This window comes from Takifugu rubripes, chromosome 1 (assembly GCF_901000725.2).
Source record: "Takifugu rubripes chromosome 1, fTakRub1.2, whole genome shotgun sequence".
Lineage (NCBI taxonomy): Eukaryota > Metazoa > Chordata > Actinopteri > Tetraodontiformes > Tetraodontidae > Takifugu > Takifugu rubripes.
The window spans coordinates 6,596,079-6,608,533 of record NC_042285.1 but is presented as its reverse complement, the minus strand read 5'-3'; the positions used below and the strand labels follow the sequence as shown (position 1 = coordinate 6,608,533).

Here is a 12,455-nt window from a genome sequence, read left to right as displayed (position 1 = left end):
CAACGCATCCAGGACTTGGACAGAGAACCCACAGCCCAGCTCGCTACAGACTGAGCCCGACAAGTAATTTATTCCTATTGATCTTTTCTCAAGTTTATGAGCAGCCAGTTAAGAGTAGTCGATGTGAGGAATACATAGTGTCTTGCTAATTCCTGTCTAGATGCTGCTATTGGAAATACAGCTGTCCCACCTCAAATAACAAATGCACTGCCATTCATTCTAAATAATATGTACCGGTACTCTTATTTTGGCACTGCATATGAAAATGAAGCATTCCCAGAGATGTGCAAGTTGAAGGACAAATCCTCAACAATTTACTGCATGGTTCCTTACAGCCGACCTACAGACCAAATAAATAATATCCAGAGTAATTATGTGGACAGCTAATCTATTTACAAGGTATTTTGGACCACAAAACCAATTCTTGATTGAGTTTAGAGGGAAATTACAGGCAATTAGGCCTGTCTCTAAGAGGAGGCTGAAGTTTGACTAACTGGTTTTTATCCTCTGGTTTTACAGATACAGAAGGAAAAAAAAGTACAAAAAAAGTGAAGCACAAAGTACAAACAATATGATATACATCATACAAGTAATTCCAAACCATGACTGTTACAGCTAAACAGTAGTTAGGCCTTTATATGAAACTATTTTGATAAAATTTGATTGTATTCATACAGCATCATTTAAAAACATCAAAAATGGAACAAAAAACTTAAAAAAAAAAGACAGAGGAACCTTTAGCAGGAGAGGACACAACAGTAAGGTATAGAAAGATGAAAGGATAGGGTAGCTGGACTGTTCACCAAAACTGTTTTGGTCCATGATCATTGGGGGCCTGTAAGAGTGTTTACAGAACTTGTGTTTAATATGATGCTCCGTGTTCTTTGTAGATTGAGGGCCCAGCTGACTGCTGGAGTGGAATGGCTATGTACAATGGCACTGGCGGTAGAAATGTATTATTCATTATCAGCTCCCCACAAGGTGCTATTATGTGCTGTGGAAATCTCAGGTTTAGATTATGTTATTAATTATTTCCCCACCATTGACCACTTAAAATTAATTAGTTGTTTCATAGTGAATTCATCTGGTCTGAAATGTTTGGAATGGCTACTATTTGAAATGTAAAATTCTGGAAGAAATGAGTCAATGAGGGGAGGAGAGGGTAACATTTATTACCTTTTCTAGAAATTAATCATTATCTTGTAAAACCTGAAACAATGAACGCTACGCATGACTAATTTGTACATGTTGAAAAGAGTTCCTGGATGTTTATGACACACTTTCTAGAGGAAAATGTTTTTGGATGGACAGAAAAAGGGAAGTGACGAATGACATTCTTCTTGCTGTGACTGGACAGATTGTTCTTTTATATTATTTTCTAAATGTAGTCTCTGCTTTTTAGAATCTTTTCAAAGTCTCTGGGTAATACTTGAGGAAGATCCTGTGTGCAATTTCAAAAGTGTCTCCTTGAGGCTTTGTTGGGTATTGTTGTCTATTATAAATAAATCCCTTTTCTACCTGGAAAACCACCTTATTGAAGTTGTCCTGCTTGAATGGCTGTCCACTGTCCAGACACTCTACCAGGGTGTGAATGAAAAGACCCCAACGCTGGGCATAGTAGTCCTGCATAAGGCCTCCCCACTGTTTGTTGGCATAATCCAGTATCTCACCTGAAGGACCCCATAGAGTCAGTTGATTTCTGGCATTTATGTCATAGAGTTTTGCCTCTCTCTCGTCAAGCGCTAAGGATCGAGCTTGCTCTAACCAGGTTCCCAACAGGAAATTGTGATTGCTACTCAGCAACCGATTGAGTTCGGGCAAAAGGTCATAGAGGAGAACCCCACCTGCTGTTAGCAACTCTTGCATTTTGTGTTTTTGGAATGCATCAACAATATCCTGGTAGTACGATGTCGTCAGGACTTGCATCACCTGCCGAGTTACATCCACAAGGTCGTATTGGAATGTCTCCTTTGACATAAAAGACGGGGCTGCTTCGAGAATCAGTTTCCAGGCTCGGTACAAGTCAGCTGGGTCATACCAAAGCTCAGAATTCATGTGAAAAGAGGGCCGACGCACCAGTGGACTGTGGTTATGATTTCGGTAATGTGGCAGTGTGCAGTTGTACACGCTAGCAAACAAGATCTTCCAGGCAGCAGACACACTTTCATGCATGCTGCCATATCTTCGGGTTACATACAGAGACACCCACTTGAGCAGGTTGACTGGCTCCTTGCGCCAAGCTAGTTCACTCATGAGCTCGTACACCACAGGATTCTGCTCAATGCCTTCAGGAGTCATGCCTATACCTACCAGACTGGAGTTTGGGAAGTGTAAGGCTTTGAAGGGCCCTGTATTGATGCTTTCCACGGTGCCAAAGAATCCACCATTGCCCCCAAAGTTATGTAGCATGCACCAGATGAAGGGCTGCCCGTAGAAAGACTCGGTGTAGGAGAATACTGGCTCTGTCTCTGCAAACAGATCCAGCACAATCATTCTTCCAACAGGCACTCCGTTCAGTAGTGCCTGAATCTGAGCTGGTTTCCAGAATAATGCATCGCTCAAGAAGAGCCATCCTTGCATCAGCCAAACTGCCTGAGGATCAACTGGGGAGAAAAGGCACTTGAATTAGTATTCAAAAGTTGACATTTCCTAGAAATAAAATAAAAAAGTTAGTTCTCACTCACCAGCAGTCATTGAGGCAAAGACAGCGCGACTGACTGCTGACAGGTAGGTGGGCTCAGAGGATGGGGGAGTCATCTCATTGAAAGTGTCTGTGTTGTAAATGTGGTTGGTACCAAACTGCTTCACTACCTGACTCAAATACAGTGATCCAATCCTAGAGAAAAGTGGGTCACGGGGGTCCAAGATGTACGAGCATGAGAAGCTGCAGTTAAACTTAGACCAAGGCTCAAGTCTGGTCACTCTGGCTTCTGGAAATAACCTGAAATAAAGAAATCCAACAAATTCTGGATACGAAGTAAGTAGAGAATCTATTCGAAGGAGACTGCAGCACTATCATCACTAGATCCATCATTTTGAAACTGTATCAATTGTGCATCAGTGCATTAGCATCATGGTACCACATGAACTTGTTATTTTGGTTGTTTGGCATTATTTGGCTCTATAAAATGGTTTGGTACATTTTTGTCATGGAGAGGGTGCACCCCTGGATGTGAGGCTTTATGGGTTTGGTGCCTTGCTCAAGGGTACCTCGGTAGTGCTCTGAAGGTGTTCTGACACCTTCCCCTATTAGAAAACCCTCCATGTTTTGTCTGCTCTGGGACTTCAACCGAGAACCCTCCACTTCTCAGCAAAGTTCCCAACAGCAGTTAAGAAGATGCAAGACATTTTTATTGTCTTTTGTACTTTTCTGTGAAACAGATTATAAACATTGTTTTAGAAAAGTCCTACACCAATAAATATATTTATTTTTAACAATTATAAGAAGGATGCTGAATTGCGCAATAACGTTCCAGGGAGTCTGTCGCAACAAATAGAGCTAAACATCGGCAAAAGAGATCGACTTTTAACTGCAAACATTAGCTTTAAAAACCCACTGGGTTATGTCCAATGTGTTACCTCAGGATTCCTTTGGGGATGTTCCCAGAGAAGGCTGGCAGCACAGGAATCATGCCAAAGGACCTCATTTGCGCTAAGATTTTAAACTGAAAAAGAGGAAAGTGTAAGGTTACACAATTAATAAATAGTCATCATAGTTAAATAATTACATAATTTACAAAACCCAACTTCAGTGCAGCATTTATAGTTAAACATTGCTTTTATGCAATAGTCGAATTATTTGCATTTAAAAAAAAATTGCTATTGCAATAGTCAATATTGTTTTGATTAACAATTTTTAAAAAAAGTTTCTAACTGTTAGCTTCTAAATGTTAGCGTTAAAGAAGGGGTTCAGTCATCTTCGCGCAACACGACCACTGGGGGGCGCCAAAGTCAGACATGTTCTGATTTTACGAGCAGTTGTTTTAATGTGCTGACAAGCTTGAGATTTCAGTACTTGGAGGTATAGTTGATTCACATGCCAGGACTGAGGCAAAGGTCCCCCAAACTTGAACATGTTCCCCATACGATTCCAGGCAAGGAATGCCGGGCCAGAAAAGAACTCCTCAATCTCCGATTGGTTCAGTCCCATAGCTCGGTATACCTACAAGGGCACAGCAAAATGATAAATCATTTTTCCAAATCAAGATATGAGACATGTTTGAAAAGCCATTCAGATATATTTTAGAAGAATCAGGGGCTTAACATCTTCCCATCCCTTCAAATCTACCAACACATTTAATACAGTATATCATAAATCTTTAGGACACCTTTTACATGTTTCTAGTGTACCTCTTGCCACAGGGCTTCTTGGCCAGTAAAAGCCAGAGGTAGATTTATTCCATTGAGCGCCATCCAGTCAATCTCCCTCTCCCATCTGGGCCAGTTCCACCACACAGATGAATAGCTAAAAGTGCAGACGTTCTGGTAATAGCGGAATCTGAACACAGACACATCAACAAACCATTGAGAAAAATGACAATTTAATATTCAACTCTTTTGTCTGTAACCTTTTCCAGTTTAGCTATTTTGTGGTTCAGTGCTAAGATGTGGTAAAAGTAATCTATATATTTTTCTTTTAAAAAGTTAACTATGATGTGAATCCATCTTTTGATCTCACTGTTATTGTGAAGGTTATTATATTACATCTATTAAAAAATATACATTCCTTTTTTCTAAAATGTGGTAAAGTTAATGTCTAGAAATAATCTCTATACACCAAAGTTAATATTTTTGTAATTTTTTTGAGAAATTTGTTTTGTTAAAAATTGAATTTAAAAAATAAATTGCTTATTTTTCAGGACAGTCACAGGAACAGTGAGAAACATATTTAAGGGGGTTCAGATTCCACATCTGTACATCATTTAATAATTATTTTTTTAAGGTGAAAAAACATCAACTCATGCAACATCAAATGCAAGTCATTCTCGTGACAAAATAACAAGAATTCTTTGAAAGATTCCTTTTTATTCTCAGGCAAAGACGACTCCAAAGTTTGTAACACATGTTCACGACTACTTAAGAAGCTCGGACTTAATCAAACATTCAATCAGCTAAAACTTTACACATATACCGGTAATTGCTCACTTCCTTAAAGAGGTTCTTCTTCTTGTGGATGTGTGAGAAGCCATCTCTCTTACACAAAAACATTGCATCTTACTATCACTTACATTTATCACATTAAGGAGGCTTTTTTTTTGTGATGGGACAGATGCCAAACATCTGCTGTACATTGTCCTAAAAGATTCTGCAAATAATCACTAGATGCTCCAGTGACTTATGCAGAATGTTAAAGTAGATCATGCTTGGGGAAACACCACTCCACTGAAGATCCAATTCAAAACCTTTACCTAATAGGAGCAAAAACTATTCAAATGCTGTTCTAAAACACAAGTGGAAACAAGCAAACAGGCATATGCACCTTCCTATGGCATGCTATTATGTTTCACCACTTGATAGTTATGGGAAAACTAAAGTGTGCCAATCTTGCTATGTCTTTTTTCCCTACTGGGTACATGACATAACTAGAGTGAACTGATGCAAGTCTAATGCATAACAAATAGTTGAAAAGAAGTGCCCAGTCATGGTACAAGTGTCTATAGTGCCCACAGGAAACAATGAAAAATAATGTGTGACAACCCTCCATTTTTCATGCACCCGTGCATTTTGCTGTGGTGTGCAGAGTTGAGTGGAGTCTTTCATGCTTTAGGATTCAATCATGCACCAATAGTAACTTGTCATTTATACTGAAGATAATCCTTCCCTGGTCAAATGTGAAAGCAGCAGATGCCTCATTGTAAAATGACATTGACGCCTGTGTCTTTATAAAGCACTAAATAAGAATGCAATAAGACGTTGCATTTTGGTCATGATGCAGCTGTGCGCATCCCACTGCTTCATAAAGAAATTGATTCCATTACCGTATTGCCAGCGCACGACATGATGTTCGCTTCGGTTCAGTTCAAGTCTAATCAAGATTGTCCTTTGTGCTTTACAGAAACAAGGAGCCTGATATGCCTACAACATTGACACAGAACACGAAAAAATCTAGTGCAGGACTAGGATCGTGTTGCAATGTTATTTTTTCAATCAATCAATCAACCAATCTTTATTTATATAGCGTCTTATGCAATCAATTTTCCTGAGTCAGGGAGGCAAATTTTGGCCTTTACAAAACGATACAGCCAAGTCCACCCAGGACTGGCTTAGGGACAACTCTGAATGTCCTAAAATGGTCCTGGCTAGAACCCAGTTGAACATCTCTGAACCTAAAAACCAGTCCCTATCCAACCTGTTAGAGCTTGATGGGCAAAATATACCCAAATGGAATGAGCACAATGCTGTTAAATCAGCTATGTGCCATTTAAAGGGTGTGAAGACTGTATTTGTCAATGCAGTCAAAGCTGCAACATAAAATGTGAGGATCTGAAAACATTCAATTATTTAGGAAAGCAAATAATGAAAGCTGATTTGTCAGGCTTTCATCAGGTATTTGCACGCCCCCGGTCTTCACTGCTTACACTACACATCTTTGGAAGACAGGGTAAAATCTCTAAACATACTGAGACAAGCAAATTTTCCACAAGTCAAAATCAGAATCAGACTCATGCTTCATTTGTCCTTTTGTTTAAATGTATCTACAAAGATCTGACATGTCTACTAACCAGTTTCTTTTACCTCATCAATCACAGACTCCAGTTTGCAGACTGTCACCTCATGATGTTTTTTTCCTTCCCATTGCCACCCTTCTCTGTACCACACGGAATACTAATGAGGTCTTTTGGTATAAGCATTCTAATTAATTTAGCTGCACATATGAAACAGTAAGGCACGTGTCACATTGGAATCAAGAATCCAGACAATATTTACATATTTTGCTTCTTGAAAGTCACTTTTGAACTCAAAAACTTGCATTTTGCTTTCTTTGCTTCTTCCCTCTGCACATATCTGCACTGGTTAATGCTCCGCACTTAATAATCCGGCTCGAAAGACTGTTAAGTGCCCTTTTTTTCTCTAGCCTGGATCATGAATAAAGCCATCTATACGTTATGATTATACATTTGTTTCTTCAAGTACCTTCATGTGGACAATACAGTTAATACAGTAATGGACACAATTGCAACATTGTTTTTTTAATGTGACCTCTGTATGTGGAGGAGGATGCAAAATAACTAATGGAACAAGGAAAAAAAGCATTTGGAGAGCGCAAACCTCCACCCAACAGGTAATTTCCCCACGTATAGTGACTTAGACCTGTAGTACAGTATATACTGGTAGTAAGACAAGGTTACATAATGTAGTCCAAGTCACGGTCAAAGTGAACTTTATTGTCAATCATACCATGTACTTAGTGCAGTAATTACACAGAGGATGGACATTTCATTTCACCATACTCAGATGTGCAGAAAAGAAATAAATAACACGCAGCAAAAACAAATAAATCCAACATAGACTAACAGGACAGTGGACATATGCACCATGCTATTTCTGCTAAGTGCAGAAATAGCACCATGAACATAAAAACCGATGTAAAAAATGTGCACATAAAGGCCATAGTGGTTTAAATAATTTAAAAAAGGATTTTTCCAAATTCTGGAACTCATGCTGTGGTAACACTTGGGAGGAGGGTGACTAGTCCTTGTGCTGGCTGAGTGGGGGTCATTGATGATATTGGTGTCTCTCTGGAGGTAGCGAGACAGACACTGGTTGGATGGATGATTGGACTGATCTGGTGATGCTCTCTGCTGTCCTCGCTACTGTTTCTAGGACCTTCTGATCAGCAAAAGAGCAGAGGTCATGGAGCAGACTGAGGGGCTGCTGGCAGGGATGCTCTGCTCACCATCTCTGTAAAAGGTGGTTAGGCAGAAGGAGGCGGTCAGCTCTCATCACCCACCAATGGAAGTGGAGGAGTCACTGTGCCTTCTTGATTATGGAGGTGGTGTTGGTGGACCACGTCAGGTCATCTGTAATATTCACACTTAAGAACTTCGTGGTTTTCACAAACTCCACAGCAATGCCCTTAATGGCTGATGGGGTGTGTTTCTTCCCGAAGTCCACAGTTACTTCTTTGGTTATGTGGACCTTATGTTGTAGATTATTGATGTCACACCAGTTGATGAGTAGATGTACCTCCTCTCTGTCCATCACTGTTGTGTCATCTGTGAACATGATGATGTGCTTCGAGTTGTGGCTGACACAAGTCATGGGTAATCAGTATGAACAGCAGAGGTCTTAGCACACATGTGTGGGGGACCCTGGTGTTCATCATGGTGGTCTCTGAGGAGTTTTTGCAAACTTACTATCTGTGGTCTGTAAGGACCTCCAATAAGTAGGTAGTAGGTTACTTTATGATCAAAGTTGCTCAGGAATTCAGAACATCAACAAAATTTTATGAGATCCTCCTTGTCTCATTATCAACTTTTCCTGATCAAAGTTTCATTAAAATCTGTTATTTTGCTAACAGTAAGGCAATGGGTGTCACATATAAACCTTGAGTATTACACTGTGACACCATGGCAAGTAACTAAATGTTAGTAGCCCACTGTGTGTAAAGGGACACAGAAACTCTCATGTTGACATAGAGCAGAGAGCACCTCACAGTACACCATTTGATAGGTGTGAGAAATGATCACACACATTTAAAGATAAAAGTGGTCAGGTTTCAGTATGTAGCTCACAGACACTTAAACATGTGGACCATATTAGAGTCTAATATCTTGAGAGCTCAATATCCTGATATCTGGGGAAAACAGATAACCCAGATAATTATCATAGCTGATCAGAGGTATTTATAAGGGATGGATACACAGTATATATTCACGCATCCCTTCATCTCAGTCATCTTATATTACATAATAATAACGTTTATTTATATAGCACTTTGCATAAATACAGGTTTTCTTAAAACCCATCCCTAACTAAATGCCTGTTTAAACAACTGGGTCGATCCATTTGAAACGATCTTATGACCTCCGTAGGTGGAAGTCTCACAATTACCAGTCTAAATCACAACCCATCACTCCCTTTTACATTTCAAGTTAGAAGACGAACCTGTGCGGAGTGTTGATTCGCAGGACGCCGGTGAGCTTTGGTAGAGGTCGGGGTAGATCCAATTGGTCACCAGACCAGGAAACATGGCAGTTGCAGAAATATTTCATGTAGTTGTAAATACCAGAAGCCACAGCCACTCCACTGCTGCCAGAGGCTACGATCTTGTTGTTTTTAGTGGACCTGAGCTCACATACATCTAAGCTGTCGTTGGAAAGGCTCCTGTTGACCGTTACGATGAACTCCTCTGATCTGTCCCCGAGCAGCCGCGTCAGAAGCCCCGACACGGCTCTTCCCTGCGCCTTATCGCTGACTGACGGCTTGATGTGGTCCAGAGTAGGAAACTTAATGTAGGCGGTCGTACAGAGGCAATAGATAAAGACCAGAAGTAAGATTGTACCGTCCCTGGCTGACATTTCAACGCTTGGTGCGCTAAACTCAAACTTTGGAGCCTCGCCTCACTTTTCAAAACAACTTTTTTGGAGCATTTGCACAAAATAAGGAAGCATTTCGTCACTGAGCGGCGTCTGACCAATCAGAGAGGCAGAACTGCTGCCACCGTTCGAGAAACCAGCCAATTACAGCACGGGGTTTCTGAGAGGCATGGTTTGCGTGTGATTAGCTGTGCCACCCATGATATTACAGAAGTGGCCTGATTTTTGAATCAAACAAGAATACGCGAACAGGACTCTCACTTTCCTCCTGAACATATGCATATTGTGCATCACACACAGTCAAAGTAAAATTATCTGTAAAATACACCACAGTCTTAGGGTAACTGTTCATTCAGAAACAAAAATCTTCCACTTCAAAACCCTGGGAATCAAGCATTATATTGTTTGTTTCTGGAGACACCATGAGTTCAGTATATCCCATGTTATTAGTCACATGAGGATAATTCACTGCTTTGGGGATAGGACAGCTAATCCACAAGGACAGCATGCTGAGTGGAAATAGAGAAGTGAGATGCTTTTAGAGAATCACAGTAGAATGTGTGAGTGCACATGTGTGAGTGCAGAGAGTTGAGGGGATTTTTAGGTCTGACCTGGCTCAGGCTGGTCTTACTTAACCTCCTATGGGGAGGCTCTGCTCTGCTTCTCTTTCTGGTCAGCCTCATGTTCTATCTTAACAGGTTATCATGCATCAGGCTGACATCAGTCATTTATAAAGACTATACAGTAGCAAGTTTTCCTCTATTGGTCCACCTGAGGTCATGCTTGCTGGTTATTCTGACAGCTTTTTTATGGTTAAGTGAAAGAGGACATTGTTCGGATGTAACGAGTGTTTGAATTCTGAGGTACATTTATGCGACATTTAACAAAACTTTTTAAATCTGAGTGTGTTAAGGCCAGGGAAAGCAGCGAGTTGGGGGTTGAGCCAGCAACAATCCTGGGGACCTTTATTCAGCATGGAGGGGCAGCACTATTGGCCACGTTAGATTATTTGCGTGTAATTATCGGTGTTACAAAATGACAGTACCGTAATCTGTTTGCCATTTATGATGTTGCACTACACCTAGTTCTTCTAAATGCTGCTCTAACTATTTCTTTATTACTCTCATCTCTGTTATTTAATATGGTGAGTTTCTTGTCTCTCCACAAACTGTTTTTACAAAGCACTTTTAATGGATCCAAGAGAAACTAAAACAACGAAGATATAAATTGCACTTTTATTTGAGGATAAGGGTAATTGGACAGAATGGTAGTTTATGGTAGTTCATTTATGGTAGTGACAACATTAAGGCCACTAGGGGTCAGAATCGCACCACCCAACTTAGTATATTCATGTTGTGCAATACAGTACTCTTCTCTAGTGGCTAAATACGATACATACTACAATCAATCAGTCAATTCATCATAACTTTTATCCTTGTGGAGTCCTTTTGCTCCACATTAAACTATGGCTTGAGCTGAAGCTCTGTCATTATGGATTAAGATGGAAGAAACTCCTCGACACCCCTGTCTGCCCCATTAAATGTGGGTGATCACAGAGTGTGATACCTTATTATGCTGTTGGGAGGATTGGGCTGTCTCACTGTGTACATGTACATTGAGTCACATTGAGTACATTGAGTTTTCATAGCTGCATCTGCACTATAATTCCAACTTCAAAGGACAAACAAACAGGCCCAGGAACCTTTTATATGTTACCTTTTATTTTCTCTCATAAAGACTGCAACTAATCAAATAAAAAGGATGCAAGTGTGTCTCAAGCTCATGGTTAATAAAAAAATGAACAGTCATGAACAGGATGAGACCACTGTTGTGTCATTTTGTTGAGATATGGATTGATTCTTCAGTACCTTCTTACACTTGGGATACTTGGTGCCTAAACAGGTCAAAAGTAAGCCATCATTTGGCGCCTGGCTGTTTGTGCAGCTCTTTGCACGTTGTTGTGGGCAGTCTGGCAGTGTTGTAATGTGTGTGTGAGGACACAACACAAACACACACAAATAATTGAGAGATCGAGCAGATCTGTCCTTCACAAAAAAGCTCTTGACATCGTCTACCTTCTTGCTGAATAAGACAAATTATTCAAAAATAACCTTGTTGTGACCTTGTGTTAATGTGAACATTTAAATTAGATTTTGCAAAATGAAGACAAGCCAGTTATGATCTATAAGAATACAGAAAGAACAAAAAGAATACAGAACACACAAAAAGAATACAGAAAGGGGCAGTTTCTATTACTTCAGCCTGGTAATTCAAAAATATGTAAATATCTTTACATCATGTTAAGAGAGCCCATTTGTTCATTTTAAAAAAACCTATTTTTCATTTCAAGTTAGCATACCCTGTCTCCGTTTTTGTTTTTTCCCCCAACATTTTGTACAAATATCTTATCAAACCAGAGTAAATGTAATGCAGACTCAAAAATCACCGACTGCCGTCTCTGCGTTGTAACCGCAGCTATGAAAATGCAGTCTTTAAAGTTCCCCCAATGCAAAAAAAGATGTATTAGAAAAAGGTTGAGCTCTTTTAAGACACTTTATTCCAGCATAAATATGATTAACTGTGCATAAAGCTGTGTGTGTGTGTGTGTGTGTGTGTGTAGTAATTAAGTAAGTAATTAATTAACTATAAGTAATATATATAAAGTGTCTATATCACATTCATATGACTTACAACAAAGGGAGGTGCTCAGTGGCATGGATGTAAATTAAATGATCATTTATACCATCAGCATTAAAAAAACAAATATTGTGATTATGCAGTGGGGCAACAGATGAACCTTCCGATGACATATTTAAGCCACTTGTTCTTTTTGGTGACACAACATGGAAATTACATTTTTATATTTTTTTTTGGATGGAAAAAATATCCAAACTATGTTTAATCTATTTTAAGGCT

The 12,455-nt window shown here is 39.7% G+C and overlaps 1 protein-coding gene across 1 annotated transcript; it reads right to left on the bottom strand.

Annotated features, from left to right (window-relative positions):
- Nucleotides 1-77: 77 nt before the first annotated feature.
- naglu (N-acetylglucosaminidase, alpha) lies at nt 78-9,612 on the bottom strand. The gene is made up of 6 exons (XM_003978525.3): nt 9,109-9,612; nt 4,351-4,498; nt 4,016-4,162; nt 3,580-3,665; nt 2,685-2,941; nt 78-2,603 (listed from the first exon to the last, which is right to left on the bottom strand). Exons 1-6 carry the CDS (start codon nt 9,519-9,521, stop codon nt 1,399-1,401), a joined length of 2,256 nt encoding a protein of 751 aa, XP_003978574.2. The 5' UTR covers nt 9,522-9,612; the 3' UTR covers nt 78-1,398.
- Nucleotides 9,613-12,455: the final 2,843 nt, after the last annotated feature.

Bases quoted from the DNA above. Each gene is read 5' to 3' on its own strand.
- naglu (XM_003978525.3), bottom strand. From the start codon at position 9,521: ATGTCAGCCAGGGACGGTACAATCTTACTTCTGGTCTTTATCTATTGC. The intron at 4,163-4,350 runs GTACACTAGAAA...GTGCCCTTGTAG, and splicing joins AAGAAGCCCTGTGGCAAGAG to GTATACCGAGCTATGGGACT. The intron at 2,604-2,684 runs GTGAGTGAGAAC...TTTTCTCCCCAG, and splicing joins CTTTGCCTCAATGACTGCTG to TTGATCCTCAGGCAGTTTGG.